The sequence below is a fragment of the Lycorma delicatula genome, chromosome 10 (assembly GCF_047948215.1).
Source record: "Lycorma delicatula isolate Av1 chromosome 10, ASM4794821v1, whole genome shotgun sequence".
NCBI classification, from domain to species: domain Eukaryota; kingdom Metazoa; phylum Arthropoda; class Insecta; order Hemiptera; family Fulgoridae; genus Lycorma; species Lycorma delicatula.
In genome coordinates, this window is record NC_134464.1 from 25,440,249 (window position 1) to 25,467,275 (window position 27,027).

Below are 27,027 nucleotides of genomic sequence, written 5' to 3' on the forward strand. Positions count from 1 at the left end.
AGAAATTTAAGTATTTTGTTGTTGAAGTAAAATTACAAGGAATAAACAAAGTAAGAAAAAGATCAACAAGAGAACAGTGTAAGAAAGGAAAAATTTCATACAGAAAACAAGTCTGCAAACATTAAACATGTTTAATGATTCAGGAGTGAGAAATTCTTAAAAAGTTTATATTTTTGTAAAGCAGTTTTTGGCAATAAAATATGAACAGTAGAGGCAGAAAGGAAAATATAGAATTTTCTAATCTACAATTATACAATCTCAAAAATTAATTAAGTAATAAAATTAATATAAACAGGGAAGAAATTGTGGTAGAATTTTGTAAAAAGAACTTGGAATGGTGATAGGTATAGTAAAACCAGTTCCGTATGGTGACATGTGCAGAAGGCAAAGAATGTAATGAAAGAGAAAGATCGAAATGTATGGAGCAAATAACGAATGTACTAAAACTGATCAAAAGTTTTTAAAATTTCCATTTATTTAAAAAATTATGTCTTTACTTTGTCTAATTCTAAACAGCGCCCATCAGATAGACAGAACCCAGTTTGATGCCAATGTTTGTTTTTTGTTTTTTTCAGTTTTCAAAACTTTTTTTGGATTCTACTTTTCAACATTTCAGTTCAGTCCAGAATTTTTGTTTAATGCTTTCAATTCAAACTATTATCCCTTCATGTTTTTTTTAACATTGGAAAAGGAAAAAGGCACAAGATGTCTGTTGAATATACTGGTTGCAGTATGCTTCTGGTGTTATTTCTGTTCAAAGATTTCTGAAAAGTAATGGCTAATGGGGTGATGAATTATTAAGGTGCGATTTACTTGAACTGACCTTCCATAAATCTGGCTTGTTTTTTTTTTTATGAATAGCTTTATGCAAATAATACAAACAGCTCAATTAATGTATTTTATTGTAGAAATTCAGAGATAAAATATCACAGTAACTAAAGGAAAGTGCAGGAACAACTTTATAGTTTGATTGACCTTTACACAATTTTTTCTTGTCCTTACTCAATTAGGAACTTCCAGTTAGATGATCGGGTTTTTGTTTTGATGTTTTAGTAAACGCTCAACATTCACAATCAGTTATAACACACTGAAGTAAATAATGACCCATATTCAAATCATAAATCATTTTTTGATAATAAAAATTTCAGTAAATATTTTACAACTTAACAAATTTCATTATCACTTTTTCTTACCAAAACATTACTAAAAATTGTTTAGCATGAACCACGAGACATCAATCACTTATAAGCAACATCCCTAATGACGATTAGCCATTATTTTTGTCTAACCTTCTACTTTTTTTTTCAGTCATTGACCTGCTTGGTTAAAAAATTCCTAAAATCATCTTTCACAGAGTCACAACCATCTTGAGGAATTTATAACAATTTATAAGTGTTTAATCACTTTTCTATTAATTTTCATTACGTTACACTACCTTTATATTACATAAAATTTGATGCAAACTCTTTGATGCTTCATTATAAAGTATAATATTGTTGAAAACAACAAATTACAATTAACTTACGAGGCTGTCAGATTTAATCAAACAAATTTAATATTGCAGCATGCGTAGACAGCTATCAAAGATAGGTAGGTGTATTGACGACTACAAAAAGTTTATTTTTTTTTATCTACGCAATTCTAAAGTAAGAAATTAAAAAACTATTTTGATGAAATATTGTATTATTTAATAAATGTTTTTGAGATTGAAATATTCACACAGAGGGGTATGGGTCAGAGATTACAGGAATGCAGGGAGAATTTTGCTTCAAATCAATAAAATAATTTTAGAAATATTTTTTATAATTACAGCATGCATGTTTTAATTGTAGTTTTCAACTCAAGAATTAAATACTGTTTTTATCAAGAATCAAAGCAACACATTCAGTAGCACAAGTAGATTAAGAGAAACAGATGCAATACTATGAAATTACTAAATATATGTTTATGCTGGTGAACAGACTGAAGTGTCACTTATAATGTATTATGTTTATTTATGTTGGATGAAAAACAAAGAAAAAAAATAAATTACATGTGCACCATTACATATATTTATTTATTTTCTTTATTCTTTTTTTGATTACATCAAATGGTAAAAGTCCACCACCATATCTGGAAAGCCATAAGTGCAAGAACAACAGAAACAGTATAATAATGTGGTCAAACATCTAAAAAACTAAACGCTTCACACTTGGCATAATAATGTTCCTTTCATTAATAAAGAAACTAGCATTTCTTTTCTTTTTTTTGTAATCCATTCTCATAGTGATAAGCTGGTCTCAACAAAATTAATAATGCTTTTTAATTTATATTTTATAAGGTTCTGTCCTATGTGATTATTTTATCACATATTTATTATACTTTGTATCATTTAATATCATTATATAAACCAGTGGTTGGTTACATAAGAAACTAACCAAATAATAGCATTGCTTTTGACAATTTTCCCAAAATTACCAACTGGTTTTTTATTAATCACGCGTAACAATTTTTGAATAAATTATTGTTTATTACATTAATAAATTAAAATTTCCATCCTATAAGACAAGCAAAATATCTGCTTAACTACAAATATTAGTTTCTAAGACTTAAAAGCAATAACGATTTAGAAAATAAAATCAAGAAATCATGATTTTACTATAAAGGAAAACAGTAGTGTGATTCATCTTGCATAATCCTCTTTCTTTCCAATTGAATGCCAAAGCAGTTTAAATAATGCTAATTACACTAAATGCTTAAATGTTGCTATTTGCTAATTTCCTCAGCATTAAGTAAACAATTTGAACCTGGTCAGATCAGTTTTTTTTTAAATGTTACTGGCTCCTTGAATGCTATCTTCTAGCCACAATTTTATGCTGGTTTTAAATAACAACAAATCTGGCCGGGCAATCCAGACCTGCAACAAGCTAAGGTATACTTACACTAAGGATATGGGATGTAGCTGACAATAAGATACAAATACTTTATACCATCTTAAATCGATAAATATATTACTTTTTATAATTATAATCAAAAAAAAAGCTTAGAAATTATTTTAGTTTTATGCATTTAAGTAACCGAACATTGTTACAACAGCCAATAAAGTTAAACAGTAGAATAATCACCATTACTGACAATGTAGTTTGTAAACATATAAGTTTCCAATAATATATAATGATGTTTATGATACTAGCAAAGGCAATGTTATAATGACAGAAGGGAATTTCTTATTTCACTTTAAGTGTTTCAATCTTTATTATGCCTGTGAAGTATTATAAAGTACTTTAAAGGTGCAAGAGAAATCATAGTTCTTTTTACCAAAAGTAATGCTACACAGCCAGTTCCAGCAATGAATGTCACTTGTAGCTTTGAATATCATCTCAATTTTGAAGGGGTGAAATACAAATATTTATGCAATAATATTAATGGTGTCATAAAGAAGACAGCAGGAAGCTTTATCAATCATTCTTTTCTTCTAGTAAACTAACATAGGATGTTTGAAAACGACTATGCCATTCTGAGAATGACTTGTTCTTACATCTATTTGCTTATAATAATTTAGTTCTTGCACCAAACAGCCAGATATAGGAAAATCACAAAAATGAAATGCTCTAAATTGGTAAATGTTCTTATCACTGTATTTATTTACTTTCTTTAATGATTAACTAATGACATAAGCTTAAAAGCTTGTTGTATAAAAATAAGATAAATAATACTTGTGTAACTTATGAAAAATGGAAAATTAGACTTTGAGTTTATTATAAATTTTAAATTAAAAAAAAATTATTAAACAGTGCTTTTATATTAATGATTTTCATATATAAATACACGCTAAAACTTTTAATTTTGTCAGTAAACTCCTTTCTCCCTTGTACCATATGTCAGATACAATCCCAGTACACATGACCTATACAAAACAATCAGATAATATGCTTTCCTAGTATTCAGTAAATCTTGCAGCCACTTTTGTCTCTTTAGGATAAATTTACGTATTATATTAAAGAAGAAATAATTAAAAGTCAAACATTTTTACAATTTTTTATAGCACATATAAAAAAATGAGTTTTGAAATATGATGCTAGAGAAAAATATAGCACAGATAGAGTAACTAACGTTGGATTTTTGCAGAAGAAAACAAATGTGGGATACTGGAATTGTTAAAGGAAGGAAAATAACAGTACCTTGATTGTATTATAGGAAGAGAAAAATATTCACTGCTGTAACTCAATACAAGTGAAGAGAAAAGGACAAAAAGTTGTAAACCAAAGAAAAATATACTGGTTGTGTAATCTGAGATTGGTATGACTGTAGTTAAAGTGGTGTTGTACAGACTACTGTCTAAAATAAAAATTTCCATGATGATGATTTTCAGCTTCTCATAGGAGACGCAACTGAAAGATCCAATTTTATAAATTTATTTCCAGAAGTTGATGGTTTTAATCAATCACTTAGCAAAGTTTTTTATTCACATGTTTTTACGATCTTAGTTACTTACAGAACTTCTCATAAATACAAATTCAACTTTGTATAACAAGTTATGTGTTGTGAAGGAGTGATCAGCCATGGTGGAAAAATGCTGATTATTTTCTATAATAAAATATATATAGTATAAAAATATTTCATATTAAAACTGTTTTATTTAAAAGAGTATTATATACTTTTACTTTTTATAATAATAAACAAATGTCTCCATTCTGTTATTTAGTAACAAAAAAACAGAGGCAATATAAATGTTAAATTAACAAAAGGTACAGGAAAGAAAGGTATTAGAAAATGTGAAATTATAGAAGTACTTTAGATGTTTAATGACCAGGAATGAATTTTTATAGAGGAAATAAGCAGCAAAATATTTAAGAGGAAGGGAGATTTTGAAGATTGCTAATGATTGATCATAAGAACCTCAAATGATCTGAAGAAATTTGCTGATGATTTCACAAGGAGTGTAGTATTTTGTATAAAGCTAAATCATAACCAAAGAAATATTTAAAGTACCCTAAGATTATAGGAAAAAAATAAGAAAATCTGACCTATTCAAAACGGTTATTGATTAAAATATTGTTTTTAAAAATACATTATTAAAATATACATGTACATATCATAATAAATTATTTATAAGACAACCTTCATCAATTAACATTGCTTTACATTTCACCTCTGCTATTGTATGCCAGTTTCAAGGAAGTGAAACAGATGGAAGAGGAATGAAAAGATTGAAGAAAATATCTACAAGAGATTCATAATGAAAAATAAATATCTAAAAGGAACATCAAAGAAGGAAAAATGGTGAAAAAATACATAGACAAGGAAATAGCAAATTTTTAAAGAAATGATAAATGCTCAGGATCAAGAAATATGGATGCAATACAGTTGTGATAAACAAATATGATATCTGTTACACCACAGATTTGTAGAAGAAAAAACTGTTGTTTTTAAATGTGAAGAAATTTTTTAAATATACCTATACATATTAATAAAGATATCATGCATACATAAAATAAATATACAGTATCAGTTTGAAATAATAAAAGTTCTCTGTAGAACCAAACTTAATGATTAAAATAATAAAATCTAATATATAATATAGCTTGTATATACACTGCTTCCACCATGAGAAGATAACTTTACGGCTCTTTAAGAAAAAAATGTAGATGGTTTTATGTAAATGAATAGGAATCAAGGGACTGTAGGTCCATGTATATCAGCGACTTAAGATGTCATACATTTACATTAATAAATATTTATTTGTTACATTAAAATAATACAAAAACCTTCATGCTTCATGCTGACATGCTTAATTTTGACACATGCTACAATTATAATATAATAATTAAAAGACAGTAACAGCTCAATGAGACCACCATAAATCATCACTTCATCCTGAAAAAACATACAAAACAAAACTAAAACTCATGCAATTCAATAAATCAAAGTAAAACATGCAAAAAAATTAATCAGAATAATTTTCATTTTTGTCAACACGACCCCATCAAAAACAGATTACTACTCCGACAGACCATATTGTCTATTCTCAGGACAACCACTCCAAAAAAAGAACTAAAACAACAATGATCAAGTATTGAAATAATATGAAATAAAAATCAGAATCAAACTATGTTAACTAACTGAAATTGGGCCAGACTCCTGCAACATTAAAAAAGCAATGATGGTAGATCTATCTGTGAAAATTAAAACCACTAGCCCAACAGCCATAAGTATAATAAAAGAGGTAACAAAGTAAATAAACAATAAACAAGGCCAATTAAAGTTATTTTTTTATAATTGGCAAATTTAGTGTCTGGCAGAGTTTAAAAGATGTAGTCAACCAAGGCTTTCAAAGACATCCCCCTCTATGACAAAAGTATCTGTTTAAAACGATCAAATCAATTTCAAAATTACACAGTATGAGACACAAACAGTTATTTGATTTATAAAATTCTGCAGAATTCATCACTGATTTTTACCACCTCCATTAATCACAAATGCTGATCCACATAGGCTCTGAAAAAATTGAATTTAGATGATATAAGCAAATGGCAAGGAATGCTGATGGAAGGAGTCTGCCAGCTACATTTTAATGCCTATCTATAGAGATACTGAATCGTAGATCTTTAAGTTTTGGTCCAGCTGTCTAATCTACATACAGCCCTGACCTTGAACAATTTTCTATCAAGTTGAAAGAACATCTAATCAGAAAAACCTAAATGTTCAATCAAATGACAAGATTCAAGATGTAATGGTTAAATGACAGTTAAGAGAGAAGGTTTCCACAATGAGTGAATACTCACTACATGCTAATCATCACCCAAACAGATTAAAGTCCATGAAGATTGTTTTTTAAGCGGTAACATGTTGTTGCCTAAATTAATTAAGAGTAAAATTTTTTAGTGTACGAAAAAATCCAAACCTGACAGTGATTTAAATCCCAAATGTTTAATGAAAAGTAGAAATGGTACCACTCCATCAAAAAATAAGTAGAGAGAACAGGTGCAGCAGGGTTCATAGCTATTTTTATTTGTGTAGTACAATCACATAATGTATCAATGTAAGCCAATTCTTTTGTTATTGAGCTGCTTGTTTGTTGGTACATAAAGATGGTGAGCTGGACTGTTGAACATTGTGCTTTTATTGTTAAAAATTGTTTCAAAAATAAAAATTCTGTGATAGCTACACAATGTGCGTATTTAGTCAACATTTTAAGTTGAGATGGCATAGTAACGTGCAAGATAGTCGCACCATTATAAGGTGGGTAACTTCCTTTAAATTAAGCTGATCTCTGTGGCAGGGTGGTAGAGTATTGGTCTTTCATCTGGAGATCCCGGGTTCAAATCCCAGACATGCATAGCATTTTTCATATTCTAAAAAATTTCATTTCCATATCCCACGTGCAAGATTCAAGCTTATCAACAATAAAAAAAAAAAAGAAAACAATTAACAGCATCTATTTATAACCATAATACAGGAGGGAGTGAAGTATTACATGTACATTAGAAATGACTGTAAACGGTCATGTTGCAAATTTATGTACCTCAAAAGGATCTGCTCAGTGAAACTCTATAGCTTTGCAAATAACAAATTGTTTATTTAGGAGAATATCGCATCAGGATCTCCATTTCATTCTAACAAACTGCAAATTATGTAAGAAATTAAGCCTCAAAATTTTTTTGCTCACAAACAGTTTTGCACAAACATGTCTGATATGTTACCAGTGTTACCACTGGCTACCAGTGGTTGCCGCCGGGTTGGTCTAGTGGTGAACACGTCTTCCCAAATCAGCTGATTTGGAAGTCGATAGTTCCAGTGTTCAAGCCCTTACAAGTCAGTTATTTTTATACGGATTTGAATACTAGATCATAGATACTGGTGATCTTTGGTGGTTGGGTTTCAATTAACCACACCTCAGGAATGATCAAACTGAGATGGTACAAGACTATCCTTCATTTATACTCATACATATCATCCTCTGAAGTAATACCTGAATGGTAATTCCTGGAGGCTAAACAGGAAAAAGAAAATGCCTTATATCATGTTATCAGTGAATGATATCACCAAGACTTTGTCATTTCTCAATTATGGATAATGATTATGATTGACTCCTTATAGTTTCAATAAGTTTGGGAGGCCGTGCACATGGCCAGATTATACATAGATTGTTTTTTTGTGACAAATTTTTCTGCAAAGACTGATTTCCAATTATAATGACATCTTTTGGATAATCTAGACCACTGTGATCTAACATGTGCTGATTTTTTCTTATGAGGGCATCTAAAGCAAGATGTCTTTCAAGCACTCTGTGCCACAATATTGGAACTGAAGGTCCACATCAGAGATGCCTTCCCGAACATCCCAACCAATATGATATGTTATGAGTAACAGATGGCTTCCAATGCTACTTAGAACATACTTTTTTGTGTAATACAGCAAAAAAACTCATTTAATCGGTGGCCATATTCAATCAATGGCTGAAAAATGGCATTTTTGTAAATTATGTTTGACATAGAAAGTATTAAATAAAAAGCACTTTTTATTTATTGAATGATTTTACTAATAGCCAATCAACACTAATGCGCCTCTTATTTTTTAAAGAACTATTTTTTTTATACCATTTAAAAAATAATTTTATATATATAATATATACACATCTTACACTCTCAAAGTAGATTTGCATTGCAAGGATGAAAAATTTTGTAAACTATTTATTTAAAACAATGAAATCTATTTATATACAAAACACAATTTTTAAGAGTAAAATGACAAAAATCAAAACCTTATTACATATATTTTTACTACAAAATAAAAAATATTTAACAAAATAAAAGTAAATTATATTACTAATACAAGAGTTACAAGCATAATTTGCTAAGAATGGTTTACTGTGGTGTGTTATTAAAATTTTACAAGAAAAGAGAAAAAATTAATAATAAAAATCTTACAAAAACAAATTTATAAGCACAGATTTCAGCCACAAAAAGATAATTAAAGAATTATAAACAATTTTCTATAAAAATTCATAGTGTAAAGCCAAACACAAAGAAAAATTTACAAAGTGAAAAACTAGAACAAAGTTTCTTTTTATATAAAAACAACCCTAACAAAAGGATCCCACCCAAAAAGTATGGCAGTAAAATAATATGTATTAAAAATTTAAACCATAACTTATAAGTAAAAGATAAGACATTACTACATCAATGTTTAATTCATTCAATGCATTAAACAAAATTCATCATGTGAATTATTTTTTTTATCATAACAAAATAAAAATTTTATGACAATTTAAAGAAGTGCAGATAAAATAAATATTAATAAAACACACCAAACAAAAGTACTCTGGTAGAAATAGTTCTTTAAAGAATATTTCTTCTAATTATGAATTACAAAATACACAGAATAGAATGAAGAAAAAATGTAACAGAATATGAAAGAAAGAAGATAATATGTTAAAACATTAAAATAAAATGCATGCTAAGGGAATACCATGCGTCTTCTTCTTTTTCAACAGTATGATTGGTGTTATCAGGCTGCAAAAATTATAAACATGGACGGCAGAAACTAAACATGCAATAACAATGAATAACTTCATGGAGGAATGGTGGTGAAGAATTAAAGAAAGAAATGTTGGCTACACATAACATGGGATACGATAAGCTATTATTAAGACGGTAAAAATTACAGATTGAGGGAATGAGGAATACAATTAACATCCAACAGAAAATCTGGCTTACAAGCTTATTGTTCTCATAGCTACTTCAAGGTAATAAGAGTATGAGCAAGGATTTTCTATGGAAAAGACTTCCATAATAACAGACTCAAGACGAATCTGTTCTCAGGTGGCCTTTTAATATCTGATGGAAAAGCAATTTGTTACAATACATAATTTAGATGTCAATACAAAATAGTTCATCTGATTCAAAAAACCTTATGAAAAATACATTCCTTTGGGGGTTATCAACAGGATTTGTAAATGTGAATCGCTTTAATGGGAACATTATAAAATTATTACACAAATCTCATACTTCTTAATAGGTACCCCTCCATAACCTTGGCATAGATCCAATGAGTATCAAGTTTAAATCTATGGAACATCGGTAAAAAGGTATCTAGCAAAGAGAAAGGAAGTGGATTCAGCAAAAGAGATAGTTTATTCATGTGAAGTTCCAAAATGAAGCAAACAATATCAATTGAAAGGACTGTTCCAAGATGACTTCAAGTAGTGGGTGTTCATCCCCACAACATTCCCTGACAAGTCATAGCAGCTATAAATACCTTTTCCTACAGATATTAAAGTCACCAGAGAAATGGCTCAATTATTCTTAAGAATAACCATTACCATCCACAGGAATGAATAGCGTATGGAAGTATCAAACTAAACTCTAACTCATTCCGACAGAACCTACTAAAAGGAAACAAATTATTAACTTTATATAGAAAATATTGTCATCATCATTAAAACAACTTAACATAAAAATTTATTTATAGTAACATTTCAAAAAAAGGAGTCACCATGCAATAGGAAATGTCAATGATTATTTCCTGATCCACCTATTAATTATTTTAACATGTATATAATTTAACATTGCTTATGTAGTAATAAGCCTGTGAAATTTAATCCACTAATAGTTAAATCCAGTAATGATCAATACTGCACCATCTACCCAACAACGACTTGATTAAGGATTGAAGGAAAAGGGCAATGTTTATTTGGTCCTTCCATATTCACAGAAAGTTGATAAAATTCAAAAAGGTGTAATCAATTACATATAAAGATTATAATATCAAATGGACGTAAATGAATGGAATATTTTATATGATGTACATGATACTTTCAGAATCATTTTTTCCTATATACCAAACAAAACTCATAAATATTTATTTTATGTTAAAGAGTTATTTAATTAATGTTTTTAAAGGTTTTCATTTTTAAACAGATGTGATTAAAAAGTAAGTGGGAACCTCAAAATTCTAACAACTGAAATTAAATAAATTTAAAATGAATATGATAAAGAATAGTAAAATAATCACTATAATAAAACTTCTAGCTGAAAGCTATATTTATTAAGTTGTTTTTTCACTATATTACCTTTAAGCCATTGTCACTAATGTAATTATTTTTATAACAACTTTAAAAATATTTACATACCCAGAATCTAGAGCTAACACACTTTCAGCGGACTGATGCAATGGATGAGGATGCTGTTTCGGCAGTGCAGGTGCAACTCTTCTGTAACTCCTAAACTGAGCAGTAGGGACAGGTCTAATTTGACCTCTATCAAGGAACTTCAAATATTTACGATCAAGGCTTGAATTTGCTTCACCACTACCAGTATTTACTCCATCCATATCACTGATGCTACCAGTGCCCCCCCCACTACCCACACTTGATGTACTTGTTGTAGTTCTACGACTTCCTAATTTTTTCAATGAACTAAATTTCTTCTGCCCTTCAGCACTGAAATCATGTTATATAATAACTAGCAGCAGTTTCATTATTATGAATAAAAGTAAAATACAATTAATATTTTAAATAAATTATATATTTATAAAATCTATTGGTGGCATTGGTATTAACTAGAATTGGTTAATATTTTTTTTGGGTCACACTTTAAAAAAAAATTACAGAAATTTAATTTTCAAAGTTATCACATGAAATTAAGGATAAATTTTATTATGACCTGAATAATATTTAAGAATGAAATAAATGTTTTTTCAAAAATCTTTATAAAACACAACAATTAATGTGGTTTCACCTAATTAAAAAAGTGTACATCACTAACATTGGTTTCATTACAACAAATGCACGCATGCATGCAAACACACACACACACACACACTTTTTTTCCTTAGATTAATTGTTTAAAAGGAACAAACCAATATCTTAGACAATAGAAACATTATTATTATTATTTGATAAATGAATAAGCTTAATTTTTGAGTTATCGTTGAAAGGTGATTTTTTTTTAATTCTTTTTTTTTAAAATATTGTCATAATTCATTACAAAAACATTAAATTATACACAAATAAACAAAAATACAAAAGATATTAAACTGATCTCTGAAAGAAAGTAAATACAAAACAAAAGAACACCAGATCAGCACAGAAATCTATTTTTCAGAAATTCTCAAACATATGAAAGGGATTTTTTTTTTTTAACAAAATTTATTCACAAGTGGTTCTAATAGAAAAGTCAGATAGTGTTGTATTGTGTATCAATAAACAAAAATGATTATCAAAAATTTTTAAAGTGGCTGAATCAAACCCTTGTAACTAAGTAAATCTGCAATTACAGTAATACTTATTACTAAGCAGCTGCAGTATTACAAATGTCACAGCTGTAACATTTGCCACTATTATAGTTAAAACCACTAAACCACTTGCATTGTAAATTTTGTTTTCTTTATAGTCCACATGATAATTGTTTTTAAACCTAATTGAAAAATTATGGCAACAAAATTTCGCAGAAAATTAATTTTTGAATTCCTTTTACTGCTGTGACTAATGCAATGGCAACATATGTACATTATATTCAATGTTGAACAAAGAAAACTTAAAACAGAAAGAAATGAAGATGGAAGGAATGTATATCTGATAATAAATATATATATATATATATATATATATTATTTAAATTTAAATATGGCTACTCTGCTTAAATTATTAAATTCACATTTTCTGAAGAAATAACTCAGATAGATAAAGTTAAAAAAATGTATTTATAAACTAATAAAAATAATAACAGTAATAGATTTATAGAAATATACAAGCCAGGCAACAATTATGTTAAAATTATAATTTAATAATTAGCTGCCAACATAAGTTTTCAATGGATCACATCAAAGAATTTCAATCTGCAAGTAGTAAAGTTAATTTTGTGATTCACGCATGTACAAAACCAAAATAAATCATAGGATCTATACAATAATACAATCTCGAGACTAGAGACAAAAAAAAAGCTCTACATGACTAAGTAGTTGATGGAAATTAAAACTATATTTTACGTAAGTAGTAAATCTGTAATTCCTATGCCAAAGCATGTAATGTTCATTAAATTCCCTGAAATAAGGTACATTAAAAATAGATTAATGATGAATAAACAAACATTCCATCAATAATAGACAAATCTGAAAATTTGAAGTCTCCCAAGTACTTTGCAAGTATCACTAAAAAAATACCAGATAATTTTATACTGTTCTAAAACTTTAAATACAATGTATTTATTATATTATACACTAAATTCCCAACAACCACAAAAAGCTTACAAATACCATAGTGACAGCAGCATGGCATCAAAATTATTTCAGCAAAATAAGTCATGATGGCAGCATGAGGGTGTTTTTTTCATAATTTTAAATAAATCAATCAACATTGTTTTAAAACCAGTCATCAGTGTTTTCACTTTTTCCAGATGGCTAAAAATTAATTAATTTAAATAAGCATTATCAAGACAATAAAAAAGTAGGATGGTTAAAGGATGGGTTTACTTCAAAATCAATGTAAATACTTTTTTATATAATTATTTAATGAAAACAAATAATCTTTTTTTAAGTTTCCTGAGGTTTTTAGGTTGCTTATTTCAAAACAGATATTAACTTAAAAAATGTATTTTGGTTTTTTTGTTAGTTCTAACAGTTAGTTAGTTAGAACTAACAAAAAAAACTAAAATAAACTTTTTAAAAAGTTTAAGTTTAATTTCTGTTTTGAAATAAGCGACTGACAAACCTCAGAAAACTTTTAAAAAAAATTTATATATTTTCATTCAATAAAATTATTTACAAGTGTTTACACTTATTTTCTAGTAAACCCATCTTTAAAATTAATGAAGAGCACAACTGTAAATGTCAAATTAACAAATAATAAACAGAGAATAAAATTTTTTAATGGTTAATTCATCTCACAATTACAAAATTACAAATAACTTTTTGGTGCATTGCTATTAACTCCATAATAATAGAAAAAAAAATTGAAGAATTATCAGTGGTCATAGAATTTCCATTAAGAAATTAAAATGATTAAAATAAAATTGAAGAGCAATAATCAGATAATATCAGTCGATAACAAATTACGAAGATAATCCGATGAAAAATAAACCCAGTTACAGTGATGAGATCAGGAATATGACATGTTCTCGTGCCTTCCAGTAACATATGAAAATAAGCCATGACAGGTATTAATTTCAACTATGAAAGGTATCATTTTTATAATTATAAATTTTTATAACTGAGCAACTAATAAGTATAATGTGGTGGAAAGTACATTACTAATAATAATGTTGTATATATTTTTAATTAGCTATTAACTAATCACTGGTAATGAAATATTCTGAGGAAAAAAATTTGCCTTTACCCTGTACTCATGGGTGAGAGTCTGCTTAGTTTCTATAGTTCTGGATAGCTGATGAGCATATCTATATATACAAAAATATTTGATGCCAAATTTTAATAACAATCTTTTCTATTTGAAGGTCAATTTTTCAATCCGGCAACTGAATCTCTAAATTTCATGAACCTTTCAGCACAACTATATAGTGATCTAGAATCATTCTCAATTAATTATTTCAAGTTATAAAGCTATGAGGGTAGGGTGTAAAGTTCCGAGCCTGGATAAGAAAACAAAATTTTTCTGGGTAAATTTTGATCTGTTTTTTTAGTCACCATTAAAGTCTATTCATTTAGCCCAACGTCCCACAAGAGCACTTATACCAGTTCAGTACATCAATTTATCTAATTCCTTAAAATAAAAATCTATAGATAATTTCATTAAATCTCTTCCCTTCAAGCCATTCTTTTATGTTAGGAAACAAGTGATAGTCACTGGGAGCCAGATCAGGTAAATATGGGGGGTGTTAGAACAATTTGAAGTGTAATTCATTGATTTATGCCACAGCAACGACTTAAGTGCGAGTTTGAGCATTAAACTGATGGGAAAAAACTTTTTTTACCAAATGCAGTTGTTTTTCCTTAATTTCATTGCAGAGATGCTGCAATAGGGTCGCATAATATTTGCCATTTATTGTTTCACTCATTTTAAGATAATCAATGAAAATTATTCCAAGAGCATCCCAAAATATAGTTGCCAAAACTTTGTTAAAGGATAGTCATTTTCACTTTTTTTGAACTAGGTTAATCTTTTTTCAACTCTTTGTTTTGAATGCTGTTTCGTCTCGAGAGTATAGTGATTTGCCCAAGTCTCATCAACTGTCATAATTCAAGTAAAAATTCCTCTGGATTGTGATGCAAGAGTTCGAGACAATAACTTGAAATGTTTTTTCGGTACTATTTTTGGTCTTGCATGAGCAAATACAGCACCCACCCAGCACACAGCTTTTTCATGTCCAAATGTTCACAAAAATTACTGCACACACATTTTTCCATTGCATGCCTACAAATTCTGCTAACTCATTCACTGTCACTGGTTGATCTGCCAAAACGATTTTATGCACTTTTTCCATCATTTCTGGCAAAGCCAATTTAGAAGGGTGTCCATTTCATGGTTCATTGCTAGTGTGCGTTCGACCCGTTTTAAACTCTGCGACTCAACATTTAACTGCTGTATTTGATGGAAAAGAGTCTCCCAATGTCATATCAAGCTTTTTTGATTTTCTTTGTACTTAAGCCTTTCAGAAAAAAGTATTCTAATTTTTCTAATCTTTTAAAAAAGTATTTAATTTAAAATTTAAAAGTAGTTCAAACTAAAGTATTTAATTTATAAGCACAAATTTCTAGTTTTTTCATTTTCCAAAAACGCCCTAATTCTCCACTTTGGTAGACTGTAAATACTATACTAAGTGATACAGCAACTTTAAACTCTTACAGTAAACTAACAAAGAATGGAAACATGCGACACTATTGAGAAGTTAAATGTACTAATGCCATCGCTGTGTGAGGGCCAGAACTTTTAATCCCACCCTCGTTACAAGAGATAGATAAGAATCTAGAAGTTTAATTTTGTAATCAAGAAAGAGCACTGAAAAATTACCTTTTATTGCTATTTTCTGCAGTCAAATTTTGATGAGAGCGAGCAGGACGAGGTGAACTAGGAGTTCCAGATAAAAATACAGCAAACTTTTTCATTTTAGGACTACGAAAACAAGATTCAGCTTCTGACTCATCAGCTGTCACTTCCCCTTCTGATTCACTGAATAATATTGCTGTAAAAACAATTCTGAAAAAATTAATACTTAGTACTAACAAATATATATTTTTAATTTTTTAACAATAAAAATCTTTTCATTCTTATTCTAATCTAGTTGAATCTTCTTATTTTATTCCACTGAGTGTCCTCTATTATACCCATATTATGTGCACAAAAGAATACAAATAATTTCAAAAGATTAATCTTAAATTCTATTCAGGTTTTACGATAAGGGAGACAAAAAATAAGAGGGGAAAGTGGTCCTTCCTTTTAAAACATAGGTATTTTTATTATATAGAGGAGTACATATTTTTATGCAAATGGACACTACCGAATTTGACCTTAGTACATAATTGAAACTAATGGATACAATCTAAAATTATAAATTTAATATATGTACATAAAATATTCCAAAATTGAATTATATCTCATAACAACACTAAGCCATTTAAATAGTAATATTTTTTTTTTGGCCTACAGAATATTGTAGAGTTATTTCTTTATAAGAAGTTATACTTAAATTTGACAAAACTGTTCAATAATGAAACCAATGGAATTAAAATTTAAAAATTGTAACTGTAAGAAAAAACTGGAACATTAAAGGTTAATTTTAACTAATCCAGATCACAAACAGCCCTGTCAACTCCAGAATATTAGGTATCCATATATACTTTCTACTTAAAAATTGATGCATTTTGACAACTTACAATCACTCAATGTATCCAGTGTGACAGTAGCAAGAGAAAAACAATCAAGCCATGTTGTCAATTCATCTTGGCTACTGGCAGCAAAGTAGAAAATGGTTCCTGTGTGATAAACTTTAAAGGCATATTTACGACTTTTTACCTCATCTGCTGGAGATACAGTAAAACCAGGAAGAGATATAAGACAATGAGCTTTCTGTGCCTGAAATAAAAAATTAAAAAAAATAAATAAAACATAGTTAAAAACTTAAATAAAAATGTTAAAAATAACTACTTTACACTTAGTTCAAATATGAAATGTCAAAAGAAATTTAAAACAACTTTCCTTAAATCTTTCTACAGTTGGATAGGAAGCAGATATCTACTTTATTAAAAATAAATAAGTATACCAAAATGATAATTCTAATTTCTTAAATTTTAAATGCCAAGAGACTTGTATGATCATTAGACGTGGAATTCATTAAACCTTTGGAAATTTGTCATTTCACCAAGCTTTAGTTTCATTTAATCCTTTAATTTCCAGGCTGTTATCCTTGAAACAACGCAGATGTTGTGGAACTATCAGGTTTAAGGATATACAACTTACCACCTACCCAGTAGCTAAAAAAATAATATCTTAAAATAATTTTTCTTTTTGTTAAAAGAAATTATACAAGGGTGGAAATTTAAGGAGCAACAAAATAAATAAAAAATAAGAAGCTGATAACTCCTACAAAATCTCATAGAGAAGAATCTTGATGAATGAAAGGATGAAAAGTTAAAAATAAATTGCCATCAGGTGAAACCATATTTAATGAAATCTAAAAATTGAAATCTACCTCATTAATACATGAGCAATATTTAGAAAAATTTCATTCTTTTAAGTATCTGAAAAAAATTCTCATGCATCAAAGAAAAATGTTTAAGCTAATGTAAGCTACAAAAACCACTATCCCTACACAAAATTATGAGTACAATAGTTATAAAACCACAACAAAATATATAAAAATATAGCAACACCAGTAATGCGAAACAGAAAAGAGAAGAAATGATGTAAATGAATTTTAAGTAGATAGAATGTACTTAAAACACTGTTTCAACAAACATAAATTACTAACAAAAAATATATGATGAGGAGAAATTCATGGTTTCTTTTTAATTTATAATATAACAAGTAGATAAATAAGTGACCAGTTTTTGAGAAATGGCAAATTTGTCACATCAAGAAATGCTTGATGGTAGGATGCAGCAGCAACAAGAGATGGATTTGTATATCCAAAATTTATTTAAAATTTTAATGGACAATCACCAAAAAATTAAAATCATTTAAATTAAAAAAAAGGTAAGAAATATTTAGTTTATTTTTAAAATTAAATTATATTTATGAACTCAAGAATATAAATAATCTAAAAACACAACTATAAAGGTTAAATAACTGCACAAAAAAAACTACAAAATAATGGAGACCCCCACAGTCCAATTAAAAAAAGTTACAAATATGTAAATAAAAAAGTCTTAAAAAACACAAGACTTAAGATTAAGAATTCAATGAACAGCAATAAAAATATAAACAATCTTTTTAATCTATTACTTAAGAACTTGGCCAGATTGGAAAAACTACTAACCAATCCTTAATCTAAAAGATGTGGCGTGCCATCATTCAGTTAAACACTGCTAAAATTTGAATGACACATATTGCATCAACATGACCATGGTACATCAGGATAAATATTCATAGCACATCAAAACATCTCATTGCAATTAAAGGGTTAATGTACTATAATTTATTATTCACAGAAATTAACTACTCACATTGTTGCAATGTGAGTAGTTCAAATCAAAAATTCACTAAGACTTTCATAAAAAAAATTTGTTAGATCATGGATATTTTGTATGCACTCATAAAGCAAGCAAGAGATATGATAAGAAAATTTTTTTCACTGTTGTAAATTCTTATTGTATATTCCCTTACATCATATGCGCACACACATATACCTGAAAAACACTTACATGTACATACCTGCAAATACACAAGGAAGTATAAATAGCCTGTCAATAAAACACAAATATTAATATATATTCCGTGCATTTTGTATCTCTTAACTAATAAATTTCATTTTATTTACAATTTCCAACACATATAAACATTACCTCTTTATTAGCAAAACCGTAGAATGTAGTACCCTTGATGACAAACCAGCCGGTATTCCACTGACCAGAACTTTTACGGCACCTCTGTTGTAACCAACCTTGACAATCGCATATACCAATTTCTGATACACTGACATTTCTCATTTCTAAAATAAAATCCAAAAATGGTTTAGGTTTAGAAATAATATTTTATATTTAAAGAATGTATAATACTAATTCTAATCAAATTTTTAAAGTAATTAAAATTAAGAATTACAATAGCCCTCTGAAAGATATGTAGATCTAAGAGACAGCAATGCAAAAACTGGAACGCAATTAATTGTAAATATGTACTATATATTGTACTGTTGATAAACAATAAATATACATTGATTATGAAATAATTCAGTACTGTCCACATTGAAATGGAAAAGTGTTCAAATACAAATTTTAACAGACTGAATCCGTAACAAAAGGGAAGACAAAAGCGTTTTAACTGAGATTCACAAACTATTGCAGGCTGTAAATGATGGTTTGTGTGATGATATGAGTATATACAGTTATTGAATAAAACAGTTCAAAGATTATGAATTCCATATCATCAGTTGGTAAACAAATTCTATAATTAAATTAAACAAATATTAAAAAACTTAAAATGTAGAAAACATAAAACACTATTAACAACCTCAAAATCTGTATAAACAACACCACCATGATCAATATATGGGTAACATGATTAGTACATACAATATATACACACATATATATATTTAACTTAGCAAAATCAATTCTTTTTTGTTATTGTATTTGTTTATATTCTCCAATGTACTAATTATGTCAAAGACAAAAGTATAAAACAGTTTACCACCACCATGAGTGTGTGTATATATATATATTTATATATATATGTATGTATGTCTGTGAATGAGACTAGTTTTTTGGCAGCCAAAGTAGCAACCCCGTAACGTTACTAGTAAACATATGGTTATATGAACAGCTGATCTATGTTAGGTATTAACATTTTTAGTCTATTGTTGCCACATGAGACATAAACAAACTTTTTGTGAAACGAGTTTTTGTTGTGCGTTACAAAAATGAGCAATACTAATGATGAGCAATGCTGTGCAATCAAGTTTTGTGTTAAACTCAGTGAGAATGTTACTGAAACTTTCTCAAAATTGAAAAGGGTGTATGGAGTTGATGCCCAAGAGCCCAAGTTTTTAGATGGTGTAAAGCATTTTCAGATGGCCACGAATCAGTTGCGGATGATCCACAACTGAGGGTTAACGTCACAAAGTGACGATAATGTTGAGCGAATCAGAAACTTGATACGGTACAATCAGTGATTAACTGTCAGAATGATTACTGAATATCTGAATTTGAACTGCACCAAAGTCCATCAAATTTTGACAAACGTATTGGACATGCAAAAAGTTTGTGCAAAATTGTTCCCAAAAAACCTCACAGTTGAACAGAAAAACAACAGGGTGGAAGTGTGCGGCAAACTTCTAGGGCGAATTAAACTGATCCTAATTTTCTAAAAAAATGTTATTACTGGTGATGAATCTTGGATATTTGAGTACGACTCAGAAACAAAACACCAGAGCAAGAAATGGCATACTTCCACATCCCAAAAAAGCAAAAATGAGCAAATCAAAACCATGCTAATTTGTTTCTTCGATAGTAATGGTATTGCCCATAAGTAGTTTTTGCCTAGAGGACACACTGTAAATCAATATGTTTATCGAGAAATTCTTGAAAGACTGCAGAAAAGAGTTGCCCATGTGAGACCAGCCGTTTCTGAGTTCCAACACTGCTATGAAGAGTTGCATGACCTCCCAAGGGAACTATTTCGAAGGGGATAAGAGTCTGTGTATAATTGGATTGTAAATAAAAAGTTTTTTCTGAACCAGTCTCATTACTTTATTTACAGACCTAATATACATAAATATAAAATAGATTCAAAAAGTTCCCAGAACATTTTTATTTTTCAAAAACCAGTTCATGAAAACATTTTTGAATAGATTTCTTTTAAAGTAGATAGACACTTTTCTCTATAAAATTGTTGGAAAAAATCCTGCAAATCATTTTCTGATATCATTCTCAGCTGCTTCATCTCACTGACCAGCATATCAAGGCATTCTTATAAGTTTCCATTCAGAGAATTTTTCAAGCAAGGAAACAATTAAAAACCAGTGGTATCAGGTGGGAAAATATGGTGGATGCTTCAGAGTTGTTACATTCTTTCATGCAGGTACTCTCTCAGAACCCACCAGGTTGATCTAGTGGTGAACGCGTCTTCCCAAATCAGCTGATTTGGAAGTCGAGAGTTCCAGCATTCAAGTCCTAGTAAAGCCAGCTATTTTTACATGGACTTGAATACTAGATCGTGGATACCGGTGTTCTTTGGTGGTTGAGTTTCAATTAACCACACATCTCAGGTATGGTCGAACTGAGAATGTACAAGACTACACTTCATTTACACTCATACACATCATCCTCTGAAATATTATCTAAACGGTAGTTACCTAAACAGGAAAAAAAAAGAAAAAGTACTCTCTCAGACCGGCCTCTGTGGCACAAGTGGTAGCATCTCTGCCTTTCATCGTGAGGTCCCAGGCTTGAATCCCGGTCAGGCTTGACATTTTCACACAATACAAAAATTGTCATTCATCTCATCCTTCGAAGCAATACCTAACGGTAGTCCCGGAAGTTTAAAGAAAACTCTGACAAACATGAATTGATGTGCTGGTGCGTTCTTATGTAAAAGAATCCAAACCCTTTGTTTCCCATTTTTCAGGAAACTTCCTTCTTACTGCAAACTATAACAATGAAGGATATTGACGTACATTTCCTTTTACAGTGTATGCCCATCAGAAACGAATTCTTGGTGAAAACCCTACCAATTAAAAAACACTTCCAACATATCTTTTTCTTTGTTTCTATTCAAACAAAATTTCTGTGATTGCAAATATGAATTTTATGTTCTTTCTGATGGCTTGCGTTTTGTCTGTGGATCATACAAAAGTATCATGTCTCATCTCCAGTTATGATCTTCCTTAGAAAACTTTTATTTAATCAGCGATAATTGTAAGGTTTCTTGCTAATATCATGGAAGTTTCTTAATGATTTGTAGACAACATTTTTGGAACAATATTTTGTCAAGCAAGATGCATGTTCACAGTATTATAAACAATACTGTTTCCAAGTGATACCCATCCAAACTATTAATGCTACTTCCTCGACAGTATTTCTTCTTTCACTTAAAATATTTTCAACATGCTTGATATTGTCTTCCTTTGTTGATATAGATGAGTACCCACTAAGCATAATCTTCAACACTAACACAACCATCATTAAAATGATTATGTCAATCATCAGTCATTATATCTTCATTAATGATTTACCATATGCTTATTCAAGAAGCATTGTCTCTTATGTTCATTTTTTAACGTAGTGCAAAATTTTATATTTGTATGCAGTTAAAGTGCTAACATTTGTCACTACGACATATAAAATATGAAACAAATAGCTAGCTTAGTATTGTTGTAGAGAAAACAGGAAACGTGATGTGGCTAAATTGTGTCATCCTGAACACTGCTAACATAAAAATTAAAAATCTCCTTCTTAAGATTGTACTTTAATTTTTGCTTTTATTAATTTATAATTTTTTTGTTTATTTTTAGTTATTTAGAGTAGAGAGAAATATATAAGTTGTTTGTTACATAAATGGACTTTTGGATGCGCCTAAAAATGCTCATTTGTTATATATTTAATTAAATAAATTTAAATTCAGTAAAATCGGTTACTTTTACTTCATTTGTAGAGTGAAAAATCTTCCCTCTTGACCACTGTTTTGATGAATTATTTTTTCCTGTCTCTACAATCCTATTTACATAAAAAACAGAACAATGTGTAACCAAGCTGATGTTTTAATAGAAAGCTTTGCATTTCCATACAAGTTTAAAATGAATACTTTTTTCACTCTAACATTGTGTGAAGAAATTTCATGTTATTCATGCGACTCTTTTAATAAATAACAAGGTTTTGATTTCACATTTCCATTGTGAAAAGAATGATTTTAAATCTTATTTTAGAATAATCTACAAGCTTCATTCGAAAGGGTGTAATGCTATTTTAATCCACCTAATAAATTTGTTACTTGGCAAAAGGAATAAAACACACAAAATCCTAACTGAGGATAATAAAATTCATATAAAAACCAACACTTAATGTAAGATAGGCATGTACAATACAAAACTAATAGTGTTTATTCTCTTAATGACATCGGCAATAAACAACTAAAAGCAGTTAGTTAATAACCCTATTTACAAACAAACGAATGGTAGAATTAATGTTAATCAAATATCAAAGCATAATATAATGCATCCATACCATATAATGCTTATATAACACAATACTGGGTTAATCAAACATAACTTTTTTTTGCATTAAAGTATAAATAAATAATCAATGGATTTAAGCATAACTTATTCCTTAAAATCAACACAGAAATACATTTTAAAAAGTTATTTAGATGGCTACTTTGAAAAAATTGTTTATATTTTTTAAAAGAGATGCAGCTACTACAGAAAAATAAAAGCATAAGGACAAGATCTGAGGTAATATTAAAATTCAGAATATAAACAAGAATCACATAAAATAAACCATTTAATAAAATTTTTGTAAATAAGTGAAATAAAAAAGATTGCAAATATGCATACAGAACCATTTTTAAATATTAATTAAAACTTTAAAGAATTTTTAAAATTAATACTTACTTGAAAGAAGTGGATTTTTCTTCTGTAAACATCTAGGGCTGGCAACAGCTGAAGCAGTATTTTTTCCAACTGATCTAGCAGCAGTAAACATTCCACGATAAGTACCTCGAGGAGGGGTAGGTCGAGGAGGAGGTTCAGGTGGTGTTACTGGTCTTTGTGAATCAGATTTTTGATGTCTAGGAAATGTTGCAGGAGCAACAGGCCTCACAGGACTATCAATGAAATCCATATTTGATACAGGTTTCCTTCTAGGCATTTCTGGAACCACACTACTGCTTATCCCACTGGTGTTACTAGTCACGGCACTGGATGAGGAGGTAGTAATGGTTACATCAGGAAGAGCAAGAGGAGTCCCTCGTATTCTTGGAGGTAGCGGTATTGCTCCTCTACTATTATTATTACTATTTGATTTAATGACATCAGCATCACATACTTTATCAGTTACATAATTACTCGGGTTATAAGTCTGCAGTATTTCTTCCTGGCAGACTTGTAATATAGTTTTTGATAAATCTGCACCTCCAGCGCTTCCTTCTATGCCAACGTTCACAACATTATCAGAAATATTTTGACTGTTTAATAAAACCATGTTACTTTTTTCCCCTTCTCTTCTTCTGTGTTCAGCGATAGATGAACTAATTGTTTCGAGTAATTTACCTATTTTTTCAGTCTTTTCACTATCATCACATCGATTAAAAAACTCATCATTTATATCTGAACCAGATTTTTTATCTTTCCCAGTCGTGCAAAAGGTTTGCATCCGGTTTTGTACATCAACAGCATCCGATTCATCATTCAGTTTTAAAAGATGTTTATTTATAGTTTCGACCATTTGCCCATGAACTTCTTTAACAGTTTCAGTTTTATCATGGGATATCAATGTTGATGAAGTTGGTAATTTTTTTAAACTATTACTATCACTGCTACTAAGTTCTTGCTCTTTGGTTATATCAGGCACATTACTCTTATCAGTCTGTAATTTATCAATAACTAATTCTTTATTTTTAGTACACTGTTGAATAATATTTACATCTACATTAAAATCATAAGCTGGTGTACTGTGGCTTTTATCTAATCTACCTCTTTCTTTGGTCTTAATAATATCGGACTCATTATCATTGTTTGCATTATTACCACTGCTACTGTAGCTTTTAATGTTACTTCTGTTACTACTGACTATAATCTCATCTTTACTGTTAATAACCCTGGCTACAACCTGCGGTGTAGTAGAAGGATTATTCTTTTCTGGTGAGAGACGAAATGTTCTCACAGGAACTTTCGGCTTAATATTATTTTTATTGCTATTATCACTGACTGAAGAGCATCTGATCTTATCAGAATCAAAACAAGGAGGAACACCCTTAGAAAACATTTTTATTTTCTCTTTCAAAGAAATTTTCCTACATTCAAGAATATCATCATTATTGCTATTATCATAATTATAATTATTATCGTTCAATTTTGAACTATCTGTACAATTTGTATTATCTGTAACAGTAAATACATCATCACTAACACTAGACTTCTTACTTGCAATACCTGAACTATCAGGTGTTCTAAAAACATCATCACTATCGCTGGATTTCTTTCGTGGTGAATTTTCTATTGTCCTGAATACATCATCATGAACACTCTCAGATGATTTTTTACAATTTCTGGCAAATATTGATAAATTATCAGGTTGACAGGAGCTGACCAAATCAGGTTTCATTTTTAGGCTATCAAAACTACTATATTTTCGTGGTGATAATTGTAGTTGTGCTTCTTCACAATCTTGTATTAACTGTGACCTTCCAGACTTATCCTTAGTTTCCGTATCACCCCCTCGCCATTCTCGTTCCAGTTTTAATTCTTGCCAAAACTGTAAAAAATTAAAAGTAAAATTAATCTGTAACAAGCTTTAAATGATTAAAGGAATTAAAAGTTTACTTTGTAATCTTACACAAATTATAACTGTACAAAAGTTACTACACGAGAGGACATTTCAATTATTTTTTTCATTTGCTTTGTATTTCCAGGTATTGAAACAAATACAGCCATATTACCTATCAGTTTTTTATTATTCTTTGTGCATCATAAAAAAAAACAAAAAAAACAGTAAAAGTATTTTATTATTTAAACATCTTTTTACCAAAAATAATATAATATTTGGGGCCAAATCACAAACATTGTTCTCAACTTAAATTCCACTCTGCTCCACCAGTGACAAATGGCTATTTTACCCTACTACACCTATAGTTTGTCTCATAAAATGGTGCAGCAGATATTAGTATGAATTCAGTATGAGTAAGAGTAATATCTTGAAAGTTTAGGCTGAATCATTCTGTCACTCCCACATGCAAGAGCAAAAGCATTATGTATACAATAATGTAATGTAAGTTACACTTGTCTAGCACTGTGAGGTCCCAATAAGCAATTAAAGATTTTATTAAGTCTTTGATGTTTAACAATGATAAAATCATTTGTAATCCTCATAAAATTCATAAAATTATTCAGTTCAGTGAAAAAAGTATTTCAATGTAAGTTAACATGTCACTCTGTATGATATGATACACTTTTATAACAATTTTATTCAATGTTATTTTCATTAATTTTAATTTACCGTGTTTTTGTGCCAACTAGGTTTTAACAATGAGTGATTGCGTCATGAAACATAAACCTGGAAAACCCATAAGCAGCTTTGAAAAAAAATAATCAGCAACATATAAACATTTATAAAACCTTAAAATAAGATAACCCTAAAACTGCAGTCAGAAACGTTGCTAGGAAAGCAAAAGTGCAAGAGTCATTAGCAAAAGAACAACTTTTAATATAGTAAAGAAAGACAAAATTGCTGGTAGACATGTTAGCCCTAAAAAGAATCAAAAACAAGTAAAATAACGTGGGATCATTTTACTAAAACCGCTATTAAAAAGGCTTTAATTTTATTTCAATAACGAGCTTCCTAACTTGAAGAAAATATTAAATGCCATGAATATTGATTCTGAACTGCCAAACTTTTCTAGAAGTAAATTACAGTAAAAACTGAGTTAACAGAATTTCACAGGACCAAAAATATTTTCCCTTGTGAACAGGATTCTGGCGAATATAGGGATAACTAGCGAATATACAATTAAAGAAAAAAATATGGTAGTGTACTTACCAGAACCCCATTTCATTTTCAGCAATGGATTATACAGTAGTTTGTTAGCAAATTCATAAGCACAAAATTTCTATCTTATGTTAGTACATAGAGAAAAGTATACTGGATTGCCGAATAATTTTTGTATTTTAATTTTTAAAATCTTAAATTTAGGAACTGATAATTTCAAAGAATAATGAATTTCAGTAC

General features: G+C 29.2%; 1 protein-coding gene across 1 annotated transcript in view; it reads right to left on the bottom strand.

Moving 5' to 3' along the window:
* Window positions 1-27,027, bottom strand: part of cnk (connector enhancer of ksr) — a 90,669-nt gene that overhangs the window by 38,711 nt on the left and 24,931 nt on the right. Inside the window, 5 exon segments of the mRNA XM_075377798.1 lie at window positions 11,114-11,422; window positions 15,947-16,118; window positions 16,810-17,008; window positions 18,937-19,082; window positions 23,697-25,557. Coding sequence (XP_075233913.1) covers window positions 11,114-11,422; window positions 15,947-16,118; window positions 16,810-17,008; window positions 18,937-19,082; window positions 23,697-25,557 — 2,687 coding nt within the window.